At 35.2% G+C, this 26348-nt stretch overlaps 1 protein-coding gene across 2 annotated transcripts in view; it reads right to left on the bottom strand.

The window, feature by feature from the left end:
• Positions 1-26348, bottom strand: part of LOC128866235 (protein neuralized) — a 76156-nt gene that overhangs the window by 38882 nt on the left and 10926 nt on the right. Inside the window, exon 1 of one of the 2 annotated variants that reach the window (XM_054106813.1) lies at positions 14583-15526. The exons of the other annotated variant lie outside the window; for it this stretch is intronic. Within the exon in view, the coding sequence (XP_053962788.1) occupies positions 14583-14730 (148 nt within the window). The 5' untranslated portion in view covers positions 14731-15526. Of the gene's footprint in view, positions 1-14582; positions 15527-26348 lie in introns of those variants that run through there. 2 annotated transcript variants of the gene reach the window in all.

Genomic DNA, 26348 nt, shown 5'->3' with positions numbered 1-26348 from the left:
GACACGTTGCAAAAAGAAAGCAAAAGATGGCGCTAAGCACACAGTTAGAGGATGAGGAGATAGCTGAGCGTCGCCTGCATGAAAATCCACTTGGTAAATATTTCGTATAGCCCAGCGAGCTAACTCGCACAGCCAATAATAAACTCATTTATGTATTTATAGATCAGTATGTACATTAGGGTGGGTCAAATGTTTTATCTTCCGTATTTCGGCGATTGAATTATTCTTCTGCTAGATTCATTGATTCATACCTCCAAAATGGATTTCGAGCCACCTTGTTTTTAGTTTTATTTATTATTACTCAAGCAACTGTAGTGCTAACATGTCAGTTGGAGGTCCGTAGTTCACTTGTTTCGAATTTTCCAATGCATCATATGGAAGACGATATGACAGCTCATTTAAATGTAAAAGACACAACAACAAATGTAATGGTATTATTAACTGTATTTCAAATTATTTACTTACACCGTACAAAACAAAAAAAAACAAGATTCTGACAATGGATTCTGGTAATGGAGACGAAACAAATTTTATGTGTATCGCGATTTGAAAGTTTAGGTCTGAATTTTATTTTATAGGACTCTATGTGATGCTTACATTTTAGGTATATATGTAATATAATTCAGAAATTCCATGTAAAAAAAGAGGAAAATCTTTGTGAAAAAAACTGGACCTTTCTCTAACGGAATAAACATTTAAACACGTTTTCCGTATTTCTAGCGTTTAAGTTGAATATTGATCTTTGGTTTATTAGTATCAACGAAATCGAATATTGAGAATTTGTATGCTATTTTCACCTTTGTTTGGAAGATAGGTTGAAAGAAATCTTAAAGAACTCAGCCAAAAAATTAGTCCGTTCATGCAAAATTTTTAAACATTTTTATGCATACTTTTTACAGTTAAACATATGACAGAAATGTGAGGTGATTTTTTGGAAAAAATATTTTCTAAAAGTAATTTTATTTAAAAAAAATATTTACTTTTAAATCGGTCCAGTTCACGTAAATCCTAATATTTTTCCGAAATCTTTTGGCAGAAGACTTACATTCTATTATTCCAGTGAAAAAACCGCAACTTTTTTTGTCACCCTAATGTGCACGTACGCAAATGGTGAATAACCTTCCGTGTTCATTGCACTTTTGGCCCATTATTTTAGGCGAAAATTCCTCAGAAAATAGCAAGGAGAAAAAATTATACGCGAGAACAAAAAAAAAGGTCGATAAGGAGCAAAAACTAGTAACTTCAATCAATTCCCGAAAATCCAACAGCCATCTATCTCTTCGCGCGGATTTGCACACAAAGCAGCTGCACTCGAAATACCTGCGCTGCAAGGCGCGATTACCAGAAACTCCAACACATTAAAAATTCTGACATCGACACCAACACATGTAAACAAAGCACTTATTGAAATGAGTGGCATTTTTCTCCAACTTAAGGTCATCCGCCTAATGCCTGCATTTTACAACGCTTCCAAAATCTTTGAGTGCCATAGAGTGTCAAAAGCTTTGCTGAAGTCGGCAATTATCACGAGACGGTGATAGTCTTTTCCCAGGTTTTCGTTTGTTACATTAGCAAACTGCCCTAACAGTTGAATAAAGTTTTTTACCCACTTTAGATAGCGTAATGGTTCCTTACTATTATTTGAAATTTATTATAAAAAAATTCTAACAATTACATCTTCCAAGAGTTGTTCTTTCAGGCTGCATACTCGTATACATACACACACACACGCACCAGTATGCAGTTACCTGTATCAACTGATTGGCACCACCACTGTGCTGCTGGTACGCATTTGGATTTGGAAACAAAAATAATAAAAGGTAAATGTTGGAAGTGTAGTAAAATATCTGGTAACTTTAACCAGCTGTAGTTTGGATAAGTCTCAGAAGAAAATGGATAAGTAGTAATGATACAAAAAGAGAGAAAGGTAGATAAAGAAATGAAAACAATAAATCTTAAAAAACTATCGAAGATTTTCTGTGCTACAAAGTAAACTAAAGGACAGCAACCCCCGCAGCTGGCTGGCTGGAAGGTGGTGCTGAGAAATCAATTTCATTGGCTACGAGCGCAATCAAGCCAGCTGCTTATGCGCCCACTGACATATTAATTACGTACAGCACGTTTTGATCCAGCGAACATGAATCGTACGTGTTCAACTTCACGAAGGTGAATAAGAATAGAACATAATTGTGAGAACTCTCGTTCAGGTGTATACAGTTCAACTGGCTTTCAACTGACTTTACCTCCACACACGTAGAGATCAATAAAAATCTGTAGTAATTGGTTTCGAGACCAATGAGAGCAAACGTTATATGTACATACTCGTATATAAGTATACTACAACTGCGCATTAGGGTGGCAGTTATTTTGCAAGATTATTTTTTTATTGGTGCTACCCCCAGATTGGTTCCTTTATATATAAAAATGGTGGAAAAAAAGTTTGAAGTAAATTTGGTAAGTGGAAAGTGTGCCCCCGGGCCTTCAAAGTTTCAAAAAACCCGAAAATTCGTAGTATAAGTACTAGTAGTAAGTAAAGTAGCCGAGCATTTAGTTTATCATATTACAATGATAATTCAAATTATTACGCTTAAAAAAATATATTCAATGCAGAATCCACCAAGTCATTCGACCCTTGCTTTTTGACAATTCTGTCAAAAATGTTGCATTTTTCTTCAATTTCTGAATTACAAAAACAAAACGGAAGTTAAAATATGTGAGATAACTTATCAACTGATCACATTTCGAAATTCGAAATGAAAATAGATTTCTTCAAACAGATTTCCGCGCATAAAAAATTGGGTTCGCGTTTTGACTAACGTACACATGGTGTCTTGGATAATATCAATATCAAAAACTAGTACTAGTATCAAATAAAGTAGGCGAGCATTTCGTTTCTGAAATAACAACGGTAATTCAAATTTGTATGGCTAAAAAAGTTTTGTATTAAAGTTTTTTAAAAAAATCATTAGTTGCGTACAGCATTTGAAGTGAAGACATTCGGTAGTACAATGTCGCGACCTCTATTACGAGAAAAAGTGTATCTGCTCGGGTATTATTCAAATGAAATTTTTGGAAACAAACTTCCATCTGTAAAACAAACGTTACAAGTTTTTTTTTTCAATTTACGGGTGTGTAAGTTAACAATACGAGGCAGTGCTTCACTAGCTGTGCGGGAAGTGATGATATATTGGGAGAAAGCCCGAATTCCGACGCAAGAACTAAAGAACTGTATACCAAAGTTAGATGGTCTCTATCAGCAGTGGCGGCAACTTCAAAAGCATGCTGCAAGAACGTCGATGGATCATAAGAAAAAAGAAAAAGATTTCGTTGAAAAACTCTTCGTCCTCTCTAGCTACCTATTTAACATGAATATTTTTGTATATCAAACTAAATCGTACTTATATTGTTAATACTAATATATTTCTAACTCAATCTGATATACTGACGACGTCGAGTTCAAGCAGCGGAGAAGATTTAGAAGCGCGTGCTTCAGAGGAAATTCCGCAATGCTCAAAACATTTGTCTGTACCAGCAAAACAAAAAAGAGGACGACAAATAATAATAACTCCTAAGCTTGCTGCTGCTTTAGATAAGTGCAAAATCAGTGACAGGAATACAGTTCATATTCTTATAGCTACACTTGAACCCCTTGGTCAAGATGTGGAGAGTTTTGCGATCAACAGGTGATCTATTAAAAAATTCTCGTGAGAAACTCCGCGGAAAAAAGCTACCGAAATCAAAAATATCTTTAAGGATAAGGAATTGCCTGCCGCTACGATACATTGGAATAGTAAATTACTGCCATCACTAACAGGTAAAGAGACAGTAGACCGACTTCCTGTTATTCTTTCAAATTGCGGTGCTGATCAACTTCTTGGTGTACCTGCATTGCCATCAGGGAGTGGAAAAGAACAGGCAACAGCTGTTTGCGAAACCCTTGAGAAATGGGGCCTTCAGGACTACGTAGAAGCATTGGTTTGTGACACTACTGCCTCTAATACGGGCGCTTTTAATGGTGCGTGTGTTTTGATTGAAAGCTTTCTAGAAAAAGATCTCTTATATTTGCCTTGCCGCCATCACATATACGAAATCATTTTAAAAGCCGTTTTCGAGGAGAAGATGGATAAAACTACCGGCCCAACCGTACCAATCTTAAAAAAGTTCCAAATTGCATGGCCTAAAATAAATTTAAATAATTTTAAAATCGGAATCGTGAATAAGAAGATCAGAAAACATTTGGATCCGGTCGATGTTTCCCGAGTTCTTGATTTTATACGAAGCATGTTGCAAGAACAACAGCCGAGAGAGGATTATCGAGAATTTTTACAATTGGCTGCTATTTTTCTTGGCGAAATACCATCTCGTAGAGTATCCTTCCGGGCTCCAGGAGCTATCCATCATGCAAGGTGGATGGCTAAGGCTATTTATTGCTTTAAGATATTCATGTTTCGTGATGAATTTAAATTATCACCGCGTGAGGAAAATGCAATTTGTGATATTTGCATTTTCCTTATCAGTATATATATCGAAGCGTGGTTTTGTGCACCTTCTGCAGCCAAAGCCCCATTTTTGGATTTCAGTGTTCTTTCCAAAATTTATAAATACCGGACAGTTGACGAAGACATCTCTCGTGTGGCTTTATAAAAAATAAAAAATCATTTGTGGTATTTATCACCTGAATCCATCGCCTTGGCCTTCTTTGACCCAAATGTGACGGCAGAATCAAAAATTAAAATGGTAAAAGCGTTGAATCGTGAAACTGATGCTGAATGTGAAAAAAGTATGAAAAGGATAACCGTGGAAACAAGCCAAGTTACAGAATTATTAAACCAAGGACTTGAACAATTTGTCTCCAACAAATCAAAACGATTCGTTATAAGATTTAACAAAATTACGAATTCCTATGCACAGATCCTGCCCGGTGGCACAAACATGAAGATTTCTTTAATTTTAATTCATTTTCATTTTATTTTCTTCAATGAGTTATTTCTTTTTTTAGTTATTTTTATATGTTGTTATTAAACTAAATTGCAATGAAGTAAGTGTCATATGGAACTATATATGCTAAATACTGTATGCATAATAATTTCCTTCTTCAATTTATATATGTATGTATAATTTAATATACTTTACCAATTAAATTCTTTGACTACTTATTTACGCTGTATATATACTCATGTAAAATAAAAAACACACTTTTAATGAAATTAAAATTTTTTGTCATTTTGGGGTAAATTTTGCATATTGAAAGGCTCGGGGGCACACCTTTCCCCTATCCGATTGGCACCAAATTTCACAGAGGTCATTTTTATATAGAATGGAACCAAACTGGAGGGTAGCCCGCGAAAAAATATTGTTTTAAAAAAACAGGTCAAATAACTGCCACGCTACTGCGCATGAATGTATAAGTATGTGAAAACTACGATGCTATGTTAAAGGATGATGTAAAACAGGAGGATGTGATGTAATGTATATTTCGAAAACCATGAGCCCGTCTCCCCGAGAAGATGTGGGAAGAATACCCTGAAAATGTTTTCCAGCAGGAGCAAGTATTAGAGAAATAACACGTCACCCTTTCCAAATTCAATCCATTCAATCCAAATCCATTTTTTGGGTCGATCGTAAAAAGTTATTTGACTGTCATTTGTCATGTGTGGGTACTGAAGTTGAGTTGTATAGAATTACCCAAATATACAACGTATAGGCATGAAAATCCGATGCAAAATTGTGGGAGTTTGACGAAAATTCGAAAATGTGGTGACAGTGACATTCCGCTTCGTTGTAAATTTATCATCAAACAAAATTGCATGGATGTGGTGGGATTTCTCTTATCGAAAATTTTTAAAGGAAAGGTTTATGCCAATAAACCAAGAACATTTCATGAATTGGAAGGTGAAATTAGACGCGGCATTGATAAAATTGGGCCGGCACTATGAAAGGTACACACCTTAAGAGGCAATCATTCACCAGATATTGAATTCATACTATGACGCATAACATTCTACACTATCTACACTTTTTTTTCCAATGCCAAGTTCAGAAAGTTTTAATTTTTTTTGTTTGCTTTCAAATTTCCAAATAGGCGAACTTAGTGGAACACCAGTGTGTACTTCAGGCAGTCGATGGTTTTCTAAGTAAAACTGAGCATTATTTCATAGCAAATACAATTGAATAAAAAAAACAATATTTGTATCTTTTACTACATATAAATTACCGTTTAATTTGTGATATCATCGATATCATCAAATTCCTTCCAGATGGTCAATTTTACGATCAACTCAGTTTCCCACTGGGTAATTTGCATTTTTTCGTCTTTTATTTGTCAAAGTTTTTATTTATTTCTTTGAGCGCACAAACGCAGCCTAGATTCATTTATGAAAACCAGTTTTTCGCATTTTGCATGAAAGCGAAAACGGCTGTGCGATGGGAAAACTTCAACAGAAATCGAAATATTCATATGGTAAACGTAAATATTGAAATTAGGCAATGAATCCACAAATAAAGGCGGCTAATGCCAAGATTAAAGTGATTAAGAAAAAAAGCACGTACAAAGCGTATTATTTGAAGGCGGTATTTTAAAAAGGCTGAAGATTTTAAGCATTTGCTTAATTTGGTTTACCATTAGTGCCGCTTATGTTGTTCAAAAAAGAGATGTGAACATTAAAAATTCATTATAACAGCGTTAAGATATGTGTAAACGTACATACATACAAATATGTTCCTCAAGTCAGATTTTTCATATTCCGGTTTCAAATTAAATTTCTGCAAGTTAATAGGTGACTCAGTTCAAGCAGATTTTTCAAATCCTTTCGGCTAGAGCGGACGCGCCTTTTTATACTACATTTAATTATTGAGACTAATAGAGAATTTATTAAATTTCATTAGGCGCTTTCAAGGGTTAATTAAAGTCATTAAATCTCTTAATACGAACCACAAATTTTCATTCGCTATAACGGTAATTGATATATAACTATATTTTTTTCGGAGAAAATGAAACAAACTGACCAAAATTTGGTACAAATGAACCCAAGAAGAAAAATACGGCGCCAGTATAATAAAATTTGGAAAAATGGGTGGTATCTCCGTCCGTCCGTCTAATGTTACAGTCTATAACTCGGGGAAAAGTTTAGATAGTTTTGCGAAACACCGCAAGGTACGTTTATGTTAAAAATTGGCGAAATTTTTTGAGATATAGCCCACCTCCCATGTAACGTTCATTTGCAAAAATTTGCAAACCATAACTCCCATTAACAGGCAGCCTAAATTAAATTTTCCTAAAATGTGTGCGGGTATATAAAGTTCACTTCGGACCGAATTTAACCTGCCTTACTTTTTTCCAATTTAGCAAAATTGAGTATTGTATGTTTTGAGTATGAATTATTTAAAAAGCATGTATGAGTAATGCCAAAGAGTAAATATGACTGTAAAGTGCATGCTATTAAAACATGCTTGTGCTTCGTGATGGGGGATTCCTGAGGAATTATAAAAAATTAACAATTATCACAGTTTAAAATAGCCATATAGTGGCTATTAAATGTATTGAATTGGTGAAAAATTGCGCTGTATGACGAAATTGAAAGTATTGAAGTAAAAAAAAATTAATTGATAATTATCAGGAGTGGATGTGGTCATAAATTATTTTTATAGATGTAACAATAGACTTAATCTTTTCAAAATAGCCATAAAATCATTCAATAAAATCATAGACAGAATAAAAGAAATTTCCCATAGAAATAATATTAATTTCAAGTGCCGCTGACAACACATGAATATTGGCTGCAATGATGACGCATGCGCGAAAGATAACTGAGCGTGTGGGAAGTACAGGAATTCTAACAACAGAGAACCCACAATTGAATTACAAAGCTCACTCAGGAGAGCAAGTAAGAGTACTCGTACTGCAAGTGAGTGCAAGTGTGAGCCAGCGGCTTAAACAAATAACCAAGTTAATAGCTAAGCAGCGGAAAAGCCATTTTTTCTTATTTTCTGCCGATAAACAATGAAGTCATAGAGCTTATGGCGCCTCATACCCAAAACAAGCAAAAGTCAGCTAAGCAGTTATATGAACAAAAAAAAAAAGATAGAAAAAAATACAAAAGAGGTAAAAAAAGCAAAACAACAAATAAATAACAACAAGCAACAGAAACAAGAAAAGTGGGTTAAAGTAAACCGTGAGAAGATAAGAAATGACATCGGTTGAGCAAACGTAACAATAAGTTTAGAGGAATCACGGAAGGAAGCACGGAAAAAAGAGGGCAGACACAGTTGAGTTGATTGTCTAAGCGGGAAGGAAGGTGAGTGGAGAAAATAATCAGGGAGATAGCAATAAAACTTGTTGAATAATAAGGTAGACAAGCGAATGAAGAATTGAAGATTTGGAGGTTTATACGGCTGATTCAGCAGTCGATGGCAAGTTGGCGTGTGAAGTAAGTAGATGTTTGTAGGCAGCTGGATTGCAAGGTAAGAATATGCAAAGAGAACTGATTGATGTGGGTATAGCTGGAAAAATTGACGAAAAAGGGAAGGTGAAGTATACAGAAAGCAGTAAATATTTTTGGTGGTAATGAAAAAGAAGAGCTTCTAGATAAACATATGCGGATAGGCAGAATATAAGAAAGGGGAAGGTTAAAAAAGCAGTACAAGAATTATTCTGCACATTATGGGGTGTGTAATTTATATGTAGACATATTCAAAGAGATTTTTTTGAGATGCTTTTTGATGGCGAAGACGTAACTGCCTGCCAAGAGACGACCTTAATTAGAAAAAAAACTGTGTCCACCATTTAATATAATATTTCGTTAGCGAGCATCGAGCTCAAATTGACTTATAAAATATTTGTATCGCTCCTAACTTTATTAACATCTTGAAATACAACACAGAGTGTGGGAAAAAGGCCCTTTAAATATACACAAAGGCTTTCAATTTATTTCGAAAAATTAAAAAAAAATATAGGGTGAAGTTTTAGAAATATAATTGCAAGTTGTTTCTTAATTGTAGTCAAAGATGGCATTTTACAAAATTCCTACTTCAGTTTAAATCGAAAAATCGTCTGACATTAAGATTGGGCACATTATCTTTATGGTGCAATATTTTCCATTGTAAATAATTCCACATTTTATATTCTGTCGGGTGTTTTTTTTTGCTGCATGACAACAACAACATAACGATAACAACAACAGCTGGTGATAGCAAACAGTGTCTTGGCCAGTTAATGAATCGTTCAGCGCCAGCACAATGCGCCCAATTTTGGAAATTCTCTTTGAAAAAAAAAATCTGTTCAAGAAGTTCATAGAGCGAAGTGTTGAAGAATATGCCGAAATGTCGATTGTCGTTCTCAACTTGTTAGCCTTTGCCCTTCGACTATATGGAAAATTGTATGCAAGGATCTTAGCTTACGTGGCTATAAAATACAGCTCGGGCAAGAGTTCAAGCCAAATGACGTCAAAGATTGAAAACAGTAGTCAAAAAATGCCATGAAATTATCTATGCACCAGATTATATTAAAAAATAATATACTATTTCTGTTAACATTTTAAGATCTCACCGATATCATTATTTTACCATTGTTGCCACCAAACATGAAATGCAGATAATAAAATAAGACTTCAAAAAGCAACTTAAAAGTGAGGGCTCCTACGTCACGGAGCAACAAGGAAGAAAAGCAACATTTTTTTGGTCGCCAAATTGTGTTAGTCTTCTTAAGAAAGGCGTGCACGATGAACTTGATAACCATCGCTGAGTGCGAGTATACGAGTACATTTATCTAATATGTAAAATTATGCATCATTTAGAAGACTTAAGTGGCTTCGGGAGCTGTTGAAAGCTGAGAGGGATAAGTGTAAAATACGTGCCAAAGTGGGTTGCAATGAATCACCGTCACTTAATACCAAGCCTAAATAGTTTATTATTGATGTGCAAAGATAAAGAGTCTTAATACAAAAGGTAAATAATACACAAATATTTAAATGCGCAGAAGTGTAACGGACTTGAAGAGCAAACAGATAGTAGTGGAAAAGTGGTGCTTAGCAAAGTCAAGTACTCCGATAAAGCATGAATTGTACATTAACGTTTGACGACTCATTCACTTCACATGTTTATAATGGCAACGCGCACAGCAGCGGCAATTGCTTGAAAGTGGGCTGCAGCGAACAACAGCTGATTAAGCGTTACGATGTGATGAGAAAAATATTTGAAGTAATAAAAAGAAAAAATCACGCGCACACAAAAAAATTGCAAGTAAACAAACTGGTTTTCCTCTCCAATGGAGTTGCAAAGCAAAATGGCACGCACACACATACAACACATATATATGTATGTTAAATATTTTACCCTCCAAATGAAGTTCATTGAGAGCTGCATTGAGGTGCGGTACACGTACGCGACAAAACTTTTTCTACAAGAGGTGCTGACTCTGCCTGCCATTTCATTGCAAAGTCTCGAAGCTGCTGAATTGCCATTAGACCGCGAACAAATGCACTCACATGCGGTTGACAAAGTGAGTGCATACACATACATGTACATCTATATATAATATGTACGAGCTTCAAACCAGAATTTATTCCCAGCATTAAGTGACGTATGCCGCTAGGTAGACAAGCGGCGAATAGCCAACAGCCAGCTGGAGCGCCGGCGAAGACAATTGAAAAGATAAAAAAGAAGAAAATTAAGTTAATGCCAGAAAAAACTTTAAACGGTTGCGTGCGTTGACTGAAGTATGTACAAATGTACATACGAGTGCTTTTCCGTTTTTTGTTTGCCGCCAAACGAGCTTTGCAGAAGCGCATTGCGAAGAGCAACACACCAAAGGCAAAGAAAAACAACAAAAAATAATAATTGTTGTTATTTTGCTTAGTTTTTGTTGCAAGCGATAATATTTCTATCGGCTGATTGTACACGCACAATAACAACACAAGAAACACACACATAACCACATACACTACGAATGTATGCGAAAACAATTAAGCAGTAGAAGGGACGGGACGAGCCTACTGGGCGTATGAGTTATGTGTTAGGCACGCAAGCAGAAGAGGCAGCGCTGCCGATATGCATATGTAGGTACTATACGTACATACATATGTATAGTGTCAAATCATGCGAGTGAGTGTGTGACAATCGGTTTATTGTTTGGGTATTGTTTTAGCTGAAGTGCTTTTCAGTTAAGGTCGCACATGAGTGCTAGAAAAACGTCGATGTACGAAGAAAGCGCAGAACAGCAGAGAAAAATGTATTGAGAAAAAAATAATAATAAATAAAATGTTAATTTATATGAAGAGTGCGAGAAAAATCACGATAATATTTTTTCACAGGAAAACCAAGTAAATTTTAATTGAATGAATGAATAGTGTTATCCACACACATACATACAGACATACATATTATATGTGCATGCATACAACTTTTTTATGTTGTTTATTTCTTTTTATTAACAACAACAAAATTTATTGTTTACTCTGAACTACAAGCTAAGAAATGAGTATTGGGGCCGTAAAGGGCGCATAGAAGTGTAGTTGAATGGAGACGAAATTAGTTGTAGGTGTACCGGACAGCTGTTAAATAAACGCTATGAACAGCATATATGAATTTTTAATTTGTAACCACAAATGTGGGAATATACATTGTTCAAGCATTTTTAGTATTACTATTCATGCCATTACTTAAGGGAAAAAAGCGCAAAATAGATAATTAAGCAAACACAATAAAATGAATAAAAATAAGAAAAGTTTTAATTAGCCCTGTGTTTCAGGCATTACGGGGCAGCAGCAGTTAATTAAAAAAAACTGCTGGCAGCGGCTTTTCAGATGCTTTTGTACAATTTTTCCTTGCGAAGTAAAATCTTCATTAAAACGGCATGCATATATTTTTCAAATTATTAATAAGCAGATAAAATGGCCATAAATACTCTATAAGCAAAATATTAAATAATCAAATTGTAATATTATGAGTTCCCATACGGCTAATATGTACTACCGCTATGTACTTGAAACCGCCTATGGGCACTTGAATATTACCCCAGGCATCTCTATAAGAATATCAGCTGGTTAGTTCGAAAATTTTGTTGACCATGAAAGGCAATATACATTTAATTTACAAAAGTAAATGTGCGATTTTTAGTTATTTATGTAATTTCAAAAGTGGGGAAATAAAAGCAGATTTAGGGAAATTAATAAAAATTGTAATGCTCTAAACTATACATACAACATGTGTCATAATTTAATTAAAATTATTTTTAAGGCACTATACAAGGTGGCGAAAAATTAATCATCCATTTTTGTTTTTGTATGTAAAAAATTTGTATTGTACCTTTACGCGCTACATTGCGTTCCTCTTTGTATGCTGCTGCTTTTGTAAATAACGTAAGAGGTTCCCGAAATTAGTCGCTGCAGATAAGATACAAGCGAATAGTGTTGCAAAACACAACAAAGTTTGTCTTATTTGGGTGCCTGGGCATTGTGGTATTAGAAGGAACAAGTTGGCTGATAAACTGGCTAATGAAGCGCTCTGCAATTCTGCATCGATTCAACTATGGATTGACGACTCCATGAGGTCTACCCATAGAAGACGTTGGTCTGAATTGGACTCCTGCAGAGTAACCAAATGCTTTGTGAAAGAAACAGGTAGGAAATTAGCGACCTTCCTTCTAAAACTTAGTAGGAACGACCTGAGAGTAGTGATGGGTGTAATAACAGACACCACGCCTGTGGTCAGCATATGGCTACCATGGGAAAGAAGGTGGTTTTTGGAATGCTAAAATGTTTGGTCATAGTACAATTCGAGATGCCCGAGGGCTAAACGCCAATCTATCAGGCTACATTACCGCTACCCTAGACTTCAGATGTTTCCCACGCGAAAGGAATGAAAGTTAAATTTAGTAGTCAAAGATGATACCACCGCGCTTTACATCGATAGATCCATGATGGATTGCGGCGTCGGCGCAAGAGTATATTTGGAAGATCTCCTGGGGAACTGGCACAGTGTTTTTCAAGCCGAAGATCTCGTGATAAAGGAAGCATGCAGAAGAATTAGGAACCATCCACAACATCTATCGGAATATGTATGCAGCCATCACCAATAACCAATTCAAAAATCATCAGTCAATGCAAAGAAGAACTTAATGATTTAGCGCGCACGACAGACATCACTCTCATCGGGGTACCTGGCCATAGAAGCATAGAAGGAAATGAAAAGACTGATGAACTGCAAGACTTCGGACATTCTATATCGAATCCCAATTGGTAGAAACAGGCTGTCCCCAAGGCGTGCGCAAAAAGGAGATCTCTTCGCTATTCCAGAATCAAGCCGTAGACAGATGGACTAACACCGATACCTGCAAAATAACTAAACAAACGTGGCCCCATTTCAACAAATCCAGAACTGACAAGTTGTTAAGAAAGTCATGAGCAAACATATTCAGAATTATGTCAACAACCCGCCACTGGGCTTAAGGAGACCATGACATAAAGATGGAATGGCCGTACAACGGTGGATGCAGAAGCAGCCATGAAGAAGAATCTAAGGGAACAGTATTTCGCTATCTGTGTGAGTATCCAAGTCTGGGTGTTCTACGACAGAGAATTTTAGGGGAATTCTCGGTGGTTAACTTGAAAGAAATTGCAGAAAACTGAAAAGTGAAAAATCTTATGAAAAGTATCGCTTTATTTTAAACGATCCCACGTACACAGAAATATTATTTTCCACAAAACTATATGAATAGTGTTGGAAACCTAACAATTTGGGTAAGTTGAGACACACAAAAAAGAAGTGAATAAAAATAAAAATCCTCCCCAATCTACGAAAATCGACTGTAGGTAGCGCTCAACAGGCAGATAAAGACTTTAAATAATAGAAATGAAGCGAAAGGGATGTTTTTTTTTTCAAATTTGTTTTCACAAGACGGTGGCTGTTAGGGGAACTTCGTTTCTAAGGAATACATAAAAACGGAGCCATCTACATATATAAGAAAACAGCAAATTGAATTAAATATTTACCTGCGTATAAAGGTTATAATCAAAGAGCCTGTGGAAAGTAACACAGCAAAAATGCTTGAAGGAATTTTACTGGAAATGAATTTATTAAAATTCGCACAACAATTTGTATGTATGGCGACCCAAATTGCTCCGCAGCCCCTAAGTAAAAATAATTTCAGGTAATAACACAATACTCCACCTAAACGCCAGGCTTAAACATTTTCTTCTTTCGTATTTTATAGTAAGGCTCAATAGATAAATATATAATCCTGTTTTCTTTTTTGTATTTTAGATAGAAAAACCGCATCGAAGGTTTCACTTAAAAATAATTAAATTCTCTAAAGTATTTTTTACTCTTCGGTGTAATGAAAAGTGATTGTTAAAATTACTTATCGCCCACATTTTCACCGTCAAGAAATATTAAACTGGCTCTGAGCTTCATCTGGGTACCTGGGTACCAATAATTCACAATGTATGTATAGTTACAGCAGCTTTTACTTGCTGGATATTTTAAATCGTGTTTTCTTTTATTTTTCATTAAAAATATTTTATAAATTTCCTTTCTAATAATATTTAATTTTATCAATATTATAAAAAATTGTGCATCTCGATACTAACCTAAACCGAAACGTTTCTTGATCTTCTTCAATATGTGCAGCTTTTTGTTTGACATGCGATGATTTGGGCACTCCACAACAACAACCTGGCCGCCAGGTCCTGTGCTGGTTGACACATAATTGTTTGCTTGATTTTCCGATAAACCCATGGCGTAGTGATTTTTAATTTGTGCTGGCAAATAATAAATTAACTTTGGTTCAACAAACTTGCGGCGAGCAAGTTGCACAGATATTGCGTTCAAACAAAATAAATTAAATTAAATTTAAAAAAAAATTAATGTCGTATGACTTTTTGGTATGAAAGATATGTGTTAAGCACTAACAACAAGAGTAACTTATATTAAGTATTAAGTTTTTGTCAGAACATTTTGTTTATTTGATTATTTTATGGTTTTTGAAAACACATTAATTCAGTTTTTTGTGCCGTTTTTTAATTTGAGTTCTTATTTTTATTATTATTTTTATTATTACATATTTTACCGTGTATTTGCTTCACTTTTGCATCAAAGTTTCTGTAACATATTACCGTATTTTGAATTTCCGTTCAGGTGTTTTCTTTCTGTTTATTTATAACAAAGCTTCTTCCACCAATTTTACAATTTTTATGATCGACTGATCTTTTTAATTACAGCGCACCGCTTCCTGCTTTAGAATTTAGCTGCGACTTTTTTTTGCCCTGCGAGCGGAAGCAATGAATATTAGCTTCACCGATAGTCAACACAAAACTTACTGCAACGGCAGTCAACAACGACGCGCATTGACTGTAGAAGAAATGCTTCTAAATGACGTTGTTTGGTGGCAGCGCAAGCTAGCTAGCATTGGCTATAACCAAACGAACAAGCGAAAAGAAAACCGAACGTGCGGGCCAGTGACCGAATGTACAGAGAGCTTCTTGCGAATCGCGCGAAAGTCAATCTAAACTGCCTGACGTGAGAATATTAACTGAATAACCCTGTCGTCATCGTCGTTGGTGTCACACAGTTCCTGGCGAAGAAAGGCCAGGTCAACAATGTTGAGTATAGTGGAGCAGCTGAAAACCAACAGCACACTCAGTAGTAATTCACTCACTCAAACTTATTTTGCGCTCGGCTATATGAGTACTACACTCAAAATGTGTAGGCAGACGGTAAGTAAACAAATGTGCGACGTGGTGCTGAGTTGAATTTTAAATAAATGAGCGATAAAGTATAAAGCAAATACATTCACATGCAAACATAAATGCATGCAGACATCCCCAGCCAGGCATGCGTTTTTATGTTAGTAAACTATCTGCGCGATTGCACAGGCACATTTTCGACAGACACACCGACAAACTAAGTGACTAACTGCTGCAGCCGCTGCCTGCTGTTGCTGGCTTCTTGGCTTGCTGTTGCTGGTTCTTCTCGATTGTGTGCAGGCATACCGACCGCCTGCTAACCTGAATACAGCAACAACAATGTATGCATACATGCTGGAAGTATTACGAGTGTTGTTGTTGTTGATGGCGTCTTCATATGCTGGTAGAATTGCAGCTGTTTCGTTATTTTTACACATTTTCTATTCATTCTGCCTTGGCACTGTGCTTCACTCAATTCACTCAAGCAGTTTGAATGCTTTGCACTCCCTTCCAGCAACAATTTGCTCCGATCATTTTATTATTGTTGTTGTTTATGTTATGTAGGCAAATGTGGATAAAACTATCTGTAGCAGTTTTTTTTTTTTGGCTTGGCATTGCGAATGGTACAGGGTTTATATGGTGGTGTTGGTGGTGGTGGCTTTTGTTTCCTCACCCAACCGTAACCGCGACGTGCACCGGTGCAAAAATTCAATTGCGAATAATTTCGTTTCGATTGAGCGCGCATTTGTGCTCAAAAAGAGAGAAAAAAGGCAGTCGTTAAAATTGTACATTATTTTTCTTTTCACGATTTTTTTATTCATACGCTTTAATTTTGTGTTGCTCACTCAAATACATAAATAAAAAATTCGAAATAAACGAAATGCTCTTGCAAATCACAATATTATTGTGCGAGAATAAGTATTATTGGCATTTATGGTGGAATGATTGTGGGAATTGGAGTATTGCAGTTTCCATAATTTTCGCATTTTTTTATTTTATTTTAATAATAGCAATTATTGCTTGAAATTTACATATTGGACAAGGTCATAATCAAAAACTTATTAATTTGTGTGTAGAGCAAATTAACAACAGAACTTACATATATTAATAAATGGTCTAATGCACTTATACAAGGGTTGCTTTGTATATTGCATTTCTGGCCTAACAATGAAAAAAAGAGCATTGGTGGCTGAAAACGGTTTTATCTTTTTTCAAAATATTCTTCAAAATAATCAATAAACTTTTGCAATCGTTTGAACCAATATTCGAACTTTGTCCAGTCACGGTGCCAGGGCGTTTTTAACCCCTTACTGCATGAATTGATAAAGAGTTGAAAGAAAATTGTTTCACGATGGAAGTAGCTTTATTTAATTATCAATAAGGCATATTAAAAGAAAAATAATGAAAAAATTTTATATTTTAGTCTTTTTCTTTTACGGAACCATACATAAAAACGAGTTGTAAAGTATAGAAAACAGTTGAACATACTTTTTTTTGTCAAAATGTACCTACGCTTTACTCTGTTATCGTTTTTTCAAAATAAATCACTCGCACTTCAATTCTGCTTTTTCACCCACTTGCACAAAACCGAGGTTATTTCGAAATGTCATAAAATTATAGACAACTTTTGAAGTGAAACTTCTTAGGCGTCGATGGACGAGCGAGAATGGAGAGCAAAATTACAAGGCTCGGAGTAGTGCGCGTTGTTGCCACGGTTTGTGTCCGGCGTTTACCTACACCGGTCGACCTTTCTCCGTTGTTTGTAAATTTTGTCTATTTATATTCTCTGCAAATGCTCTGAATATATTTAGATATTTTCTCTCTCTCTCTCTCTCTCATTGTCTCTCGGGTCTCTCCCTTTCTTTGTCTGCCTTGAAAGTTTCACTTCTGTTATGTGTACTACGCTACACGTTTTTTTTTGCGTTTTATCATTGCTAAAAATATATTTGATGGATTAAATAGTTTGAAGTAATTGGAAATAAAATTGGAACAAAACTACAATACCTATGGGCTCATATGCGTAAAGGGTTAATTTGTGTGGGATGCAACGTGAGTACACCTTAATCTAAATCTTATTGGTGCTCGTCGCACTAATGCCCAAGGATGCCTCAATCTCACGGTAAGTGGCAAGACGATCTTGCTCAATCATTTCCCGCACAACATCGATATTTCCTGGCACAACTGATTTTGGACGACCTTGCCTGGGCTCGTCAGTGAGCGAACAGCGACCACTGGATCAGCAGCTGATTTTCACGGTCCAGAACCATATTGTGGTTTTAACCGGGCAGAAACTAAATGCTAGGTAAATAGTGGGAAGAATACTCAAAGAATTACACATTGAGAAGTCACACAAAGCTCAGTCAAATAAAAATGCTTACTTTTACTTACTTCTTTTACTCACAATAGCGAAATGCGCAACATACGTAAAGTAGATATAAAGCAAATAGGTGGCTTTCTGACAGATCACTATTACTAATTTTGACATCTCTCAAAAATTCACATTGGGAATGAGACAGAGTGTACCATCTGTCTGGCGGATGATGAAACTACAGAGCACATCTTGTGCAGCTGTATTGTCTTGGCAATCTTGGATCCGAAAGAAATCAAGAATGTTCCTGTTGCAGATATTCTGAATTTTGTCCGCTAGGCGTTAAATTTATTGAAAAAATTTGGTCTTCCACCAATTGCCAACCTAAGGCAGGAAACCTCTAGGTTAAATAGAACCTTATGTAATACATTTAAGGTATTAGTGGCAGTCATTAGGACTAGTATTAACTACTTCTAAAACATGTATATTAGTAGAACACAAAGGATCTTTTAGGTCGAAGTGTAGGCTATTGGGCACACTACAGACACAAAATTGTTATTATTATTATTACGCATAATTCTTCTTTAGACATTGACTTCCAAGTGATAAAAAAACTGTTTAAAACTCCGCATGTAAGAATTTATTTTTTCTTGGTACTACTCGACCTAAAGAAAAACTTTTTCATGAATTGTTATAAGATGGTCAAAAGCACTGAGCATAAGTCACAGTTACCGAAACTTAAAATTTTCACACATGGTCTGTTCGTTCTCCTACAAATTTTTTAAAGGAAGAGCGGAACCAGCAGCGGGGAAAAATATAAACAACGCCTAAAGTAAAACATGTGGGTGAAGTTTGTCGAGTCATGATTTTGAACAGTAAAGTACAATTTGTAGAAAAAACAGCACCAAAGATGTCACAAATAAAAATATGTTCGAAGTCCGAGTCAAAGCGGGAGGGCTCAGCTCACGCTACTAAGCGCAATGATATGGCCAGTAGGTATGTATAGTAAAAATTAAGAAAATAAAATTTTCTTGTAAAATTTTCGTTCTTTTTTCCATCCAGTCTCTTTGTTAAATCGATAAATAGTTGTATACCCTGCTCAAGAACTTCTCTTTGAGGTTTTGGATTCATTATACTCTGCTTTTTTTAGTTGTCCTGAGGCTAGGAGTTTGACCTCAAATAATTTTATACATACTAAATCGTGTTCGCAGTCGAAATTGTGCGGTGGAGCTTAAACTCAACCTTTAAGCCCAATATAGCGCGGCCTTATCCAAGTATGCGCAGCACAAAAATATCAATCTAAATAAAACAAATTCTACTCCAGTCGAGGTAAGAAATACTTCTAAAAAGCTGAAGTAGAAGTATTTGAAATGAACACCTTTACTTCTGACGCTATGAACTAGAATCGTTATTCCTATTTTAATAAACTCAATTGGCCTTCATCTCGAAAAATTAGCAATAAAGAAACATTAATTTTACAACTCTTTCTCATACATTTTTCAATTAATTATTGCAAATAAAATTTAAAAAAATGTAAAAATTGCGATAACTGATTCTTCGAAATGTCTTTTTTAAGACAGCACTCTTAAAAAATGTACTTTGGAGTAGGTTAGGTTAGGTTATACTGGCTGGCCGAAGCCACGCAGAGACCATTTTGGTCCATAGCGATACCAGATCAGAGTCCTATTTAGCGAAAATATGCATCACTCAAGATGCGCGTACTGCTCGCGAATTTTAGGAGTCGATCGAGCTCCAGTTCAGGAATAGATTCTAGCCTTTCAAAGCTGCAAGCACGCAGGTAGCATAGTCTAGTTTTCGAGAGAGCTGGACAGCAGCATAGAAGTACTTTGAAGTATAAGATGAGACATTTCGGTGACATATCTGACCACCCAGATCGGCCGATCTTACCCCTATCAACTCTTTTGTGGGGATATCGCAAAAGTGAAATCTGTTAAACACACCCAGCGACTAACTCAGCACTAAAAGAAAATATTGTTCATGAGGTTAAGGGCATCACGACATCACTTTTCCAGCAAGTGGTACTCAGTACGGAGGCCAGATTCCAAGAGTGCGTCCTAAGTAACGATCAACATTTGGAGTAAATAATTAAAGAAATAAAATTCGCACTTCTTTATAGGAGTTATTCTTCATAATAGTTTTATCACTAGTAAATCTTTTTTAATTTAGTTTTATTTAACTTTTAATTCATAATTCTGCCTCTGCACACCCTTACCACTAAAGAAAATACTCGTCATTGAGTAGTGATTTCAAGAATCATTTGCTTTTAAATTTTTTCGCAAGGAAAATACAAAGTAGAATAAGAAATCTAAACGTAAAAATTTAAGGGATGCTATCAAATAAAATAAAAATGATGTGTGCTGCTGAGTCGTTATCCTGTGGTTTTACAGCAAGAAATGTTGAAAAAAATCTGAGCAGATGTTTAAAAATTGTGTGGGAGTAGATATACCATGGCATAGAGGCACACACATACCAATAAATATACGAACAAGCTGAAATAGAGGGTATAAATGCCGGGTAAGTCTTATGTATGTGAATCCAAGGACTTCAGGCAATAAGAAAAACAGTGGCCGGACAAGGAAGAAAAGTATGCATCCATGTGGACACAATGCAGCAACACAACAAGAAATTTGGAGACACACATATGTATGTATGTATGTAAGTAAGCAGTGAAATAAAAATAAATATTATAAGTAGTTCGACTGAATTTTGAGTACATATTTATAGAGCGATTCCATGACTGGTGAAGTATTTTGTACATTGTCGTCAATTCTTCTAAAAATTGGTCTATTTGTAGGCTTGAGTATAATAAGAAGTAAACTGAAAAAGTTGAAAAAAATGTTGATATAATTTAAAAAACACTCGAATATATAGCTTTTTAATGTGAAATATCTTCGGTTCTTTTTCACATTTTTATAATACATATATACATTTTTTTTATTTTTTGGTATAAAATGTACTTAAAAAAATATTATTTTTTTTTATCAGTAGCTGAGACTATGCTCAGAAATCCCTGCAAACCATAATAGGATCCCCGCTGATGTCTCGTACGTATTGAAATATAACTCAGAAAGTTATGGGGATGCCATTAATTAATTTAATTACTCGTCAGTGAGTTGCGTGTTAATCTGAAATATTAAGAGCAACAATAGGAAGAGTCATATTATTAGATTCCTAACTTGCTGCTCTCTCGCCTTTACTTATTTGTGATATTGGGGCAGGTAGAAGTTTACGAGTGCACAAATATTTGGTTAAGAATTTGAAGACAGTCAATTATTTTTTTGCCCAAATTATGTAATATCAAAGATTAATAACTTTATAGTAAGTATATTTAATAGTTGGAAATAAGTTTTGCTCACATATGATAAAATCGTCATATGTCCCATAGTGAAACTCAGTTGAACAACAGTAAGTCTGCATGTTTAGTGTTTTCAGAATTTGTAAAAGAACTTCAATGTTTCAGCTAGGGCCTAGGACTCGAAAAACTAATAATAATCTATAAAGGTATGATATGAACAAATTGGGTATAGGTATTGAATGAAAGAAAAATATAAAGGCAATCCAAAATTGTATTTTGCTTACAATTATCCTTCTTAAAACATACAAATAATGCCTTCATCCTACAATATCCTTGAAGATCTATAAAAGCATATAAAAAACATGGTAAGCAAAAAGAGTAAATTTTCAGATTTTTTGATTGTTTTTTGTGTGAGTATGCAAGTTCCTCGTAGATATGCAGGCATGTTTTGAAAATCGTACGACTTAGAATTGGATCCGAAATAGTAATTCGTGCGATTTTGTTCGGGGTCTACTGTAACTCGTTCTATTTCATTTAAATTCGAATTGAAGTTCGAAACAGTTGATTTCTCTTTGCCAATTAAATAAAGCAAATACAAAAAGATTCCGCTGCATACAGGTCCCAATTTTTTTTGTTTTTTAAGTTCAAGTTGAAAAATGGACTATTTATTTAATTATTTTGTAATTTCAATTATTTTTTTAATACTTTTTTTCATACTAAAACATGCACCATATAAAAAAGTTTCGAACTTTGTATAACATTTGTAAAAATACGACAAATTTTTATCAAAATTTCAAACTTTTTACTCGGAATTTTTAGAAAATATTCGGGTATGCAGTTTTATGCGTCATTGAATTTTGGTATAATAAAGTGCAAGTTTCAAGTGGTTCAAAAATCGCGTTGATTTTTGAATAATTTCTTTCTGCTGACGGCATACGAAAAATGTGCAGTAGGTGTTGAATGAAGAAAATTAACAAGATAAAATTTTCAAAAATCAGTGTGATTTTTTTTCCTACATTCTCAAGCCGTTTTGCTCTGCCAATAATTCTTATTGGTTTTCAACGGCCCGGCAAAGTCGTCAAATTTAGTCCCTTACCTATTCCTGTACTTTTCTATAATATTTTGTGTATGCTTTCGCAAATCTCACCCAGCTTTGCTGAAATATTAGTTCGGAGAAAAAAATCCATTATTTTTGCTTATAACTTTTTTATGCCAGTTAACTTCGATTATTAATGTGATTTTTTAAATTGCACGTAATTAGCTGTTACAGCATCGGCACAATAAATACCATTCCCAATTTCAGAGGCCTGGGGAAAACCAAAGGAAAACTGTAAAATGTACCGAATTTTCTGTTTTCCATTGTTAACACCCTGTAACTTATAACAGAATGTAACACATAATAAACAGCAAAAGAATGTTTTTATTGTGAAATGTCACCTTGACAGCGAGCATAAATTTTAAATTGTTTGATCCATACTTTATGAGAAAATAATGAATTTCTTTTACGCCGAGCTAATAATTTCGGCCCAAGGCCAATAATTTTGCCTAGGGGCAGTCTTGAATTCCCAAACTCGCGATCGTTTTGATGATTATGGGATAACCAAGATTTGCCAATGGTTTGGGGATGTTCATCTTCTGTTGCTGCAGCTTTTTTTCTATACCAAAACTTTTTGCATAATGTATGCCCTTAATAGCCGTTGCTCCCGATACCACGTTGAAACTTTTTACGAATGCATCCCTTCCTTAGCAAACATTCAAAATGCATTGATTATATTATTTGATTAAATAAAACTTATTTTTTTGCCATTCATTAACGCCTTTCTGTGGCGACCATTCAGCATTTAACAATTTATAAAAATGTTAAAAACAATCGAAGTTATTTCTCTTATAAAAAAATTCTCTGGCGAATTTTTCAACATTGAATAAATCTCAAAATTATTAATTATTTTCAGTTTACTTCTTAATATACTGAAGCATACAAATAAACCAATTTTTAGAATAATTTATTTGTGATCCGAGATACGTGGATCACTTGACATGAAACCGCTCACCATCAAATGGTCTTCACATGCTTATACATACATAAATATTAAATAAAACAGTTTAGTGAATTATTGCAAAGCCATCAAACGAAAGGTATTTACTCTATGCTGTACCAACAACCTAACGAAACTACCACGAAGCACCAAAAATATTTCACGCTTGCGCGTCTTATCAAAAATTAAACAAACGCCGAAAACAAGCTGATATTTTCTAGAGTGATGAGGTGAGCAATCAATATTTAAACTCTTTTTTCGGTTGGGTTTGTCATTATGTGAATGCTTTTTTTTGTGTGTTTGTGGTGATAATTTTACACCTGGAATTTGCAAATACAAAAAACAAGCGAATAAATAAAACTATTCAAAGGAATAAACACGATTACAACGTTTACACGTACAGCAAACAAGGCATTATAGCATTAAGGCAGTTAGGCAGACTGGCAGACGGTCGAGCAAGCGGCCTGCGTGACGGCTGTTTAGCAGACTGGTTCAATGAATTGCCGGATGATGGCGGTAAGAAGTGGTCGATTGCACGACATTCACTTCATTGTGGCACGCAAATGCGAAATGAATGCCACATGCCAAGCGAAGGCGATGGCAAACAAATGCACACAATGAAACAAGTTGTCCCCCTTTCTTGTCTTTTTTCTACCCTTTTCATGACGCTGCCATAAATGTGGTCGTGTGCGAGGCTGAAGTGCTTTTGTTGACAACATTTTCATCAACCGATGGACAAACATACGCACACAGATATTCTTGCATATAATTTATATTTTATTTGCACAAACAGCTGACGCTGCATCCATCCCCAATTTGCCAACCACAGCCACCATCTACATCGTCATCATCATCATCATCTTTGGCGTTGGCAACACATGCTTTCGCCTAACCCGGCTAGCTGCAACGGAGACAGAGGTTTTTTTCCTTGCAGTTTTTTTTTCTTCGTTTTTCATTTTGCATCTTTGATATTAAAACTTTAAATGGTTTTCATTAAATGAATGTACGTGAAAGTGTGTGTTCGTACATTTTTTCTTTGCAAAACGCCAAGCAGGAAGGAAAGACCGACAGGACGGAAGGAAGGCAGGAAAACCAGCTGCAGTCTGCGTTTGTTAGTAATTATTGCAACCCCAGCAGCCGCTACAGCAACTGATGCAGCACCGCGAACGGACACGCGGACCAACACACAATATTTCCAGTTGTCGACGGCTGCAAAATATTAAAACACAAATGCATATAAATTGGCAAATCCAAGCCAGTCTATTTGGAATTCTTATTAGAGAAATATAATTTTAGAGTAACACCCCACGAAAAAATCGGTTCTGTTTTCCCAACGGATTTGTAAAATTTACTATATTTCAAGACTTCCGCCAAAAAATTTCGGAAAAATATTAAGATTAACGTCAGCTGAACCGAATTTTCAAAAATCTCACCTCATGCAGCGCTCACGGTTGACAGTAACGTGCACTCTAATTGCAGGCTTGGAACTGTATGGGCTAATTATGCCCACAAAACTATAATGGTTCTTTCAAAAGATGCGCCTAAATGTTGTTTCAAAATAACTCAAGTAAAAATTAAGATTTTGTTTTTTTAGGTTTTACTGCTTTCATTCATTATTTATTATTACGAGGAATCGAACCAGCTACTTAGGAGGGAACATTTGTAAGTTTTCATCTTCTTCAACTGCTTCACAGTTGGTGATTAAGTGTGCCATGGGCTCCTCTTCATCACAGCAGAACTTGCATAAACTAGTGCTAGATAGTCCTATTGCATTGAAATGTTTATTGCAAGCAAAGTGGCCTGTAAGTGTTCCACAGAGTAATCTGAGGCCCTTTTTGTCTAGGTTAGAGACAATTTTGCTCTTATGATATTAAAGTTCAGGAACTTTTTGGAGTGATTAAGGCCGTTTGTACCGTTCCAGTATTCCTTGGTTTTTATTTGGATCCATTTTTTTTGTTTCCTGTTTTAGGTTGTTTTTGTGTTTAAGTTGAAAAATGGGGTTGGTCCAATAAATGGCCCTTCCGCCTATTTTTAAAAAAAGTCTGTCCTTTTATAAAAGTCTGCCTTCTCGTTTCCTTTGCGTCCCTCATGTCCTGGTACCCAAATCAGAAAAACCTGATTGAGAGTCGTAAGTTTGTTGAGTGAATTGTTACACTCTATAAGGTCTTTTGAATTGAACGGTGAGCTATTTAAGGCTAGTTGACTGTCAGAAAGCATTTTAATTTTTACTTTTTTGAACCCTCTCTTGGAAACGATTTCCACTGTTTCCATTATGGCGAAAAGCTCCGCACTGAAAATTGTGGTATCGGTATTCCTGTTCCTACTCCCTGGGGCGTTTTGTAGCCATCTGTACACCATTACACTTTACTTTACTTTTACAAAAAACTCCAATCTGGTCTGTCCGTCCTTTTCTATCCTCGGTAGAACCAGCTCCTTGAAATTTTTTCAGCAACCTTAGAATTGTCTACTCATTCGGACGATTATTTCCACCAAAAGAATTACAAATTTTGTGATATGTTGTTCTTAAAGACCGACGATTTTCATAATAAGTTTCAATCATTTTAACCCTACAGTAGTCGCGCCCCTGAAACTGACGTAATTGGTCGCGCGGTCTACATATGTAATCCATTTTAAAATTAAAAATACAAAAGATAAATATTTAATTCTTTCATTGCTTTTGTTTTAAATATTCTTCTTATTGTTTAATTTATTAATATTAATCAAAAATAACATAAATAAACTTTCAGTTCTTGCATAAAATAAATAAAAACCAAAACATCATTTTTTAACAAAAAATTAAGATACTTCACAAAAGTATAAAATATATATAAAATAACCAGAAGATAATTGAGATATTTTAATTATTTTCGAAACATGACAAACATACAGTCTTGGAATGATCAGGACAAATGCGTTTATTGCAAGCGTTACACACTTTACGGATGCTTTTATTACGGGCCCTTCCACAATCGTGGCAACGGCCGACGTAGTTATTGTGCGTTGGACCTTGA

This window comes from Anastrepha ludens, chromosome 2, assembly GCF_028408465.1.
Source record: "Anastrepha ludens isolate Willacy chromosome 2, idAnaLude1.1, whole genome shotgun sequence".
NCBI classification, from domain to species: Eukaryota; Metazoa; Arthropoda; class Insecta; order Diptera; family Tephritidae; genus Anastrepha; species Anastrepha ludens.
The sequence above is the reverse complement of the archived record's forward strand: the minus strand, read 5'-3'. Positions and strand labels throughout refer to the sequence as shown.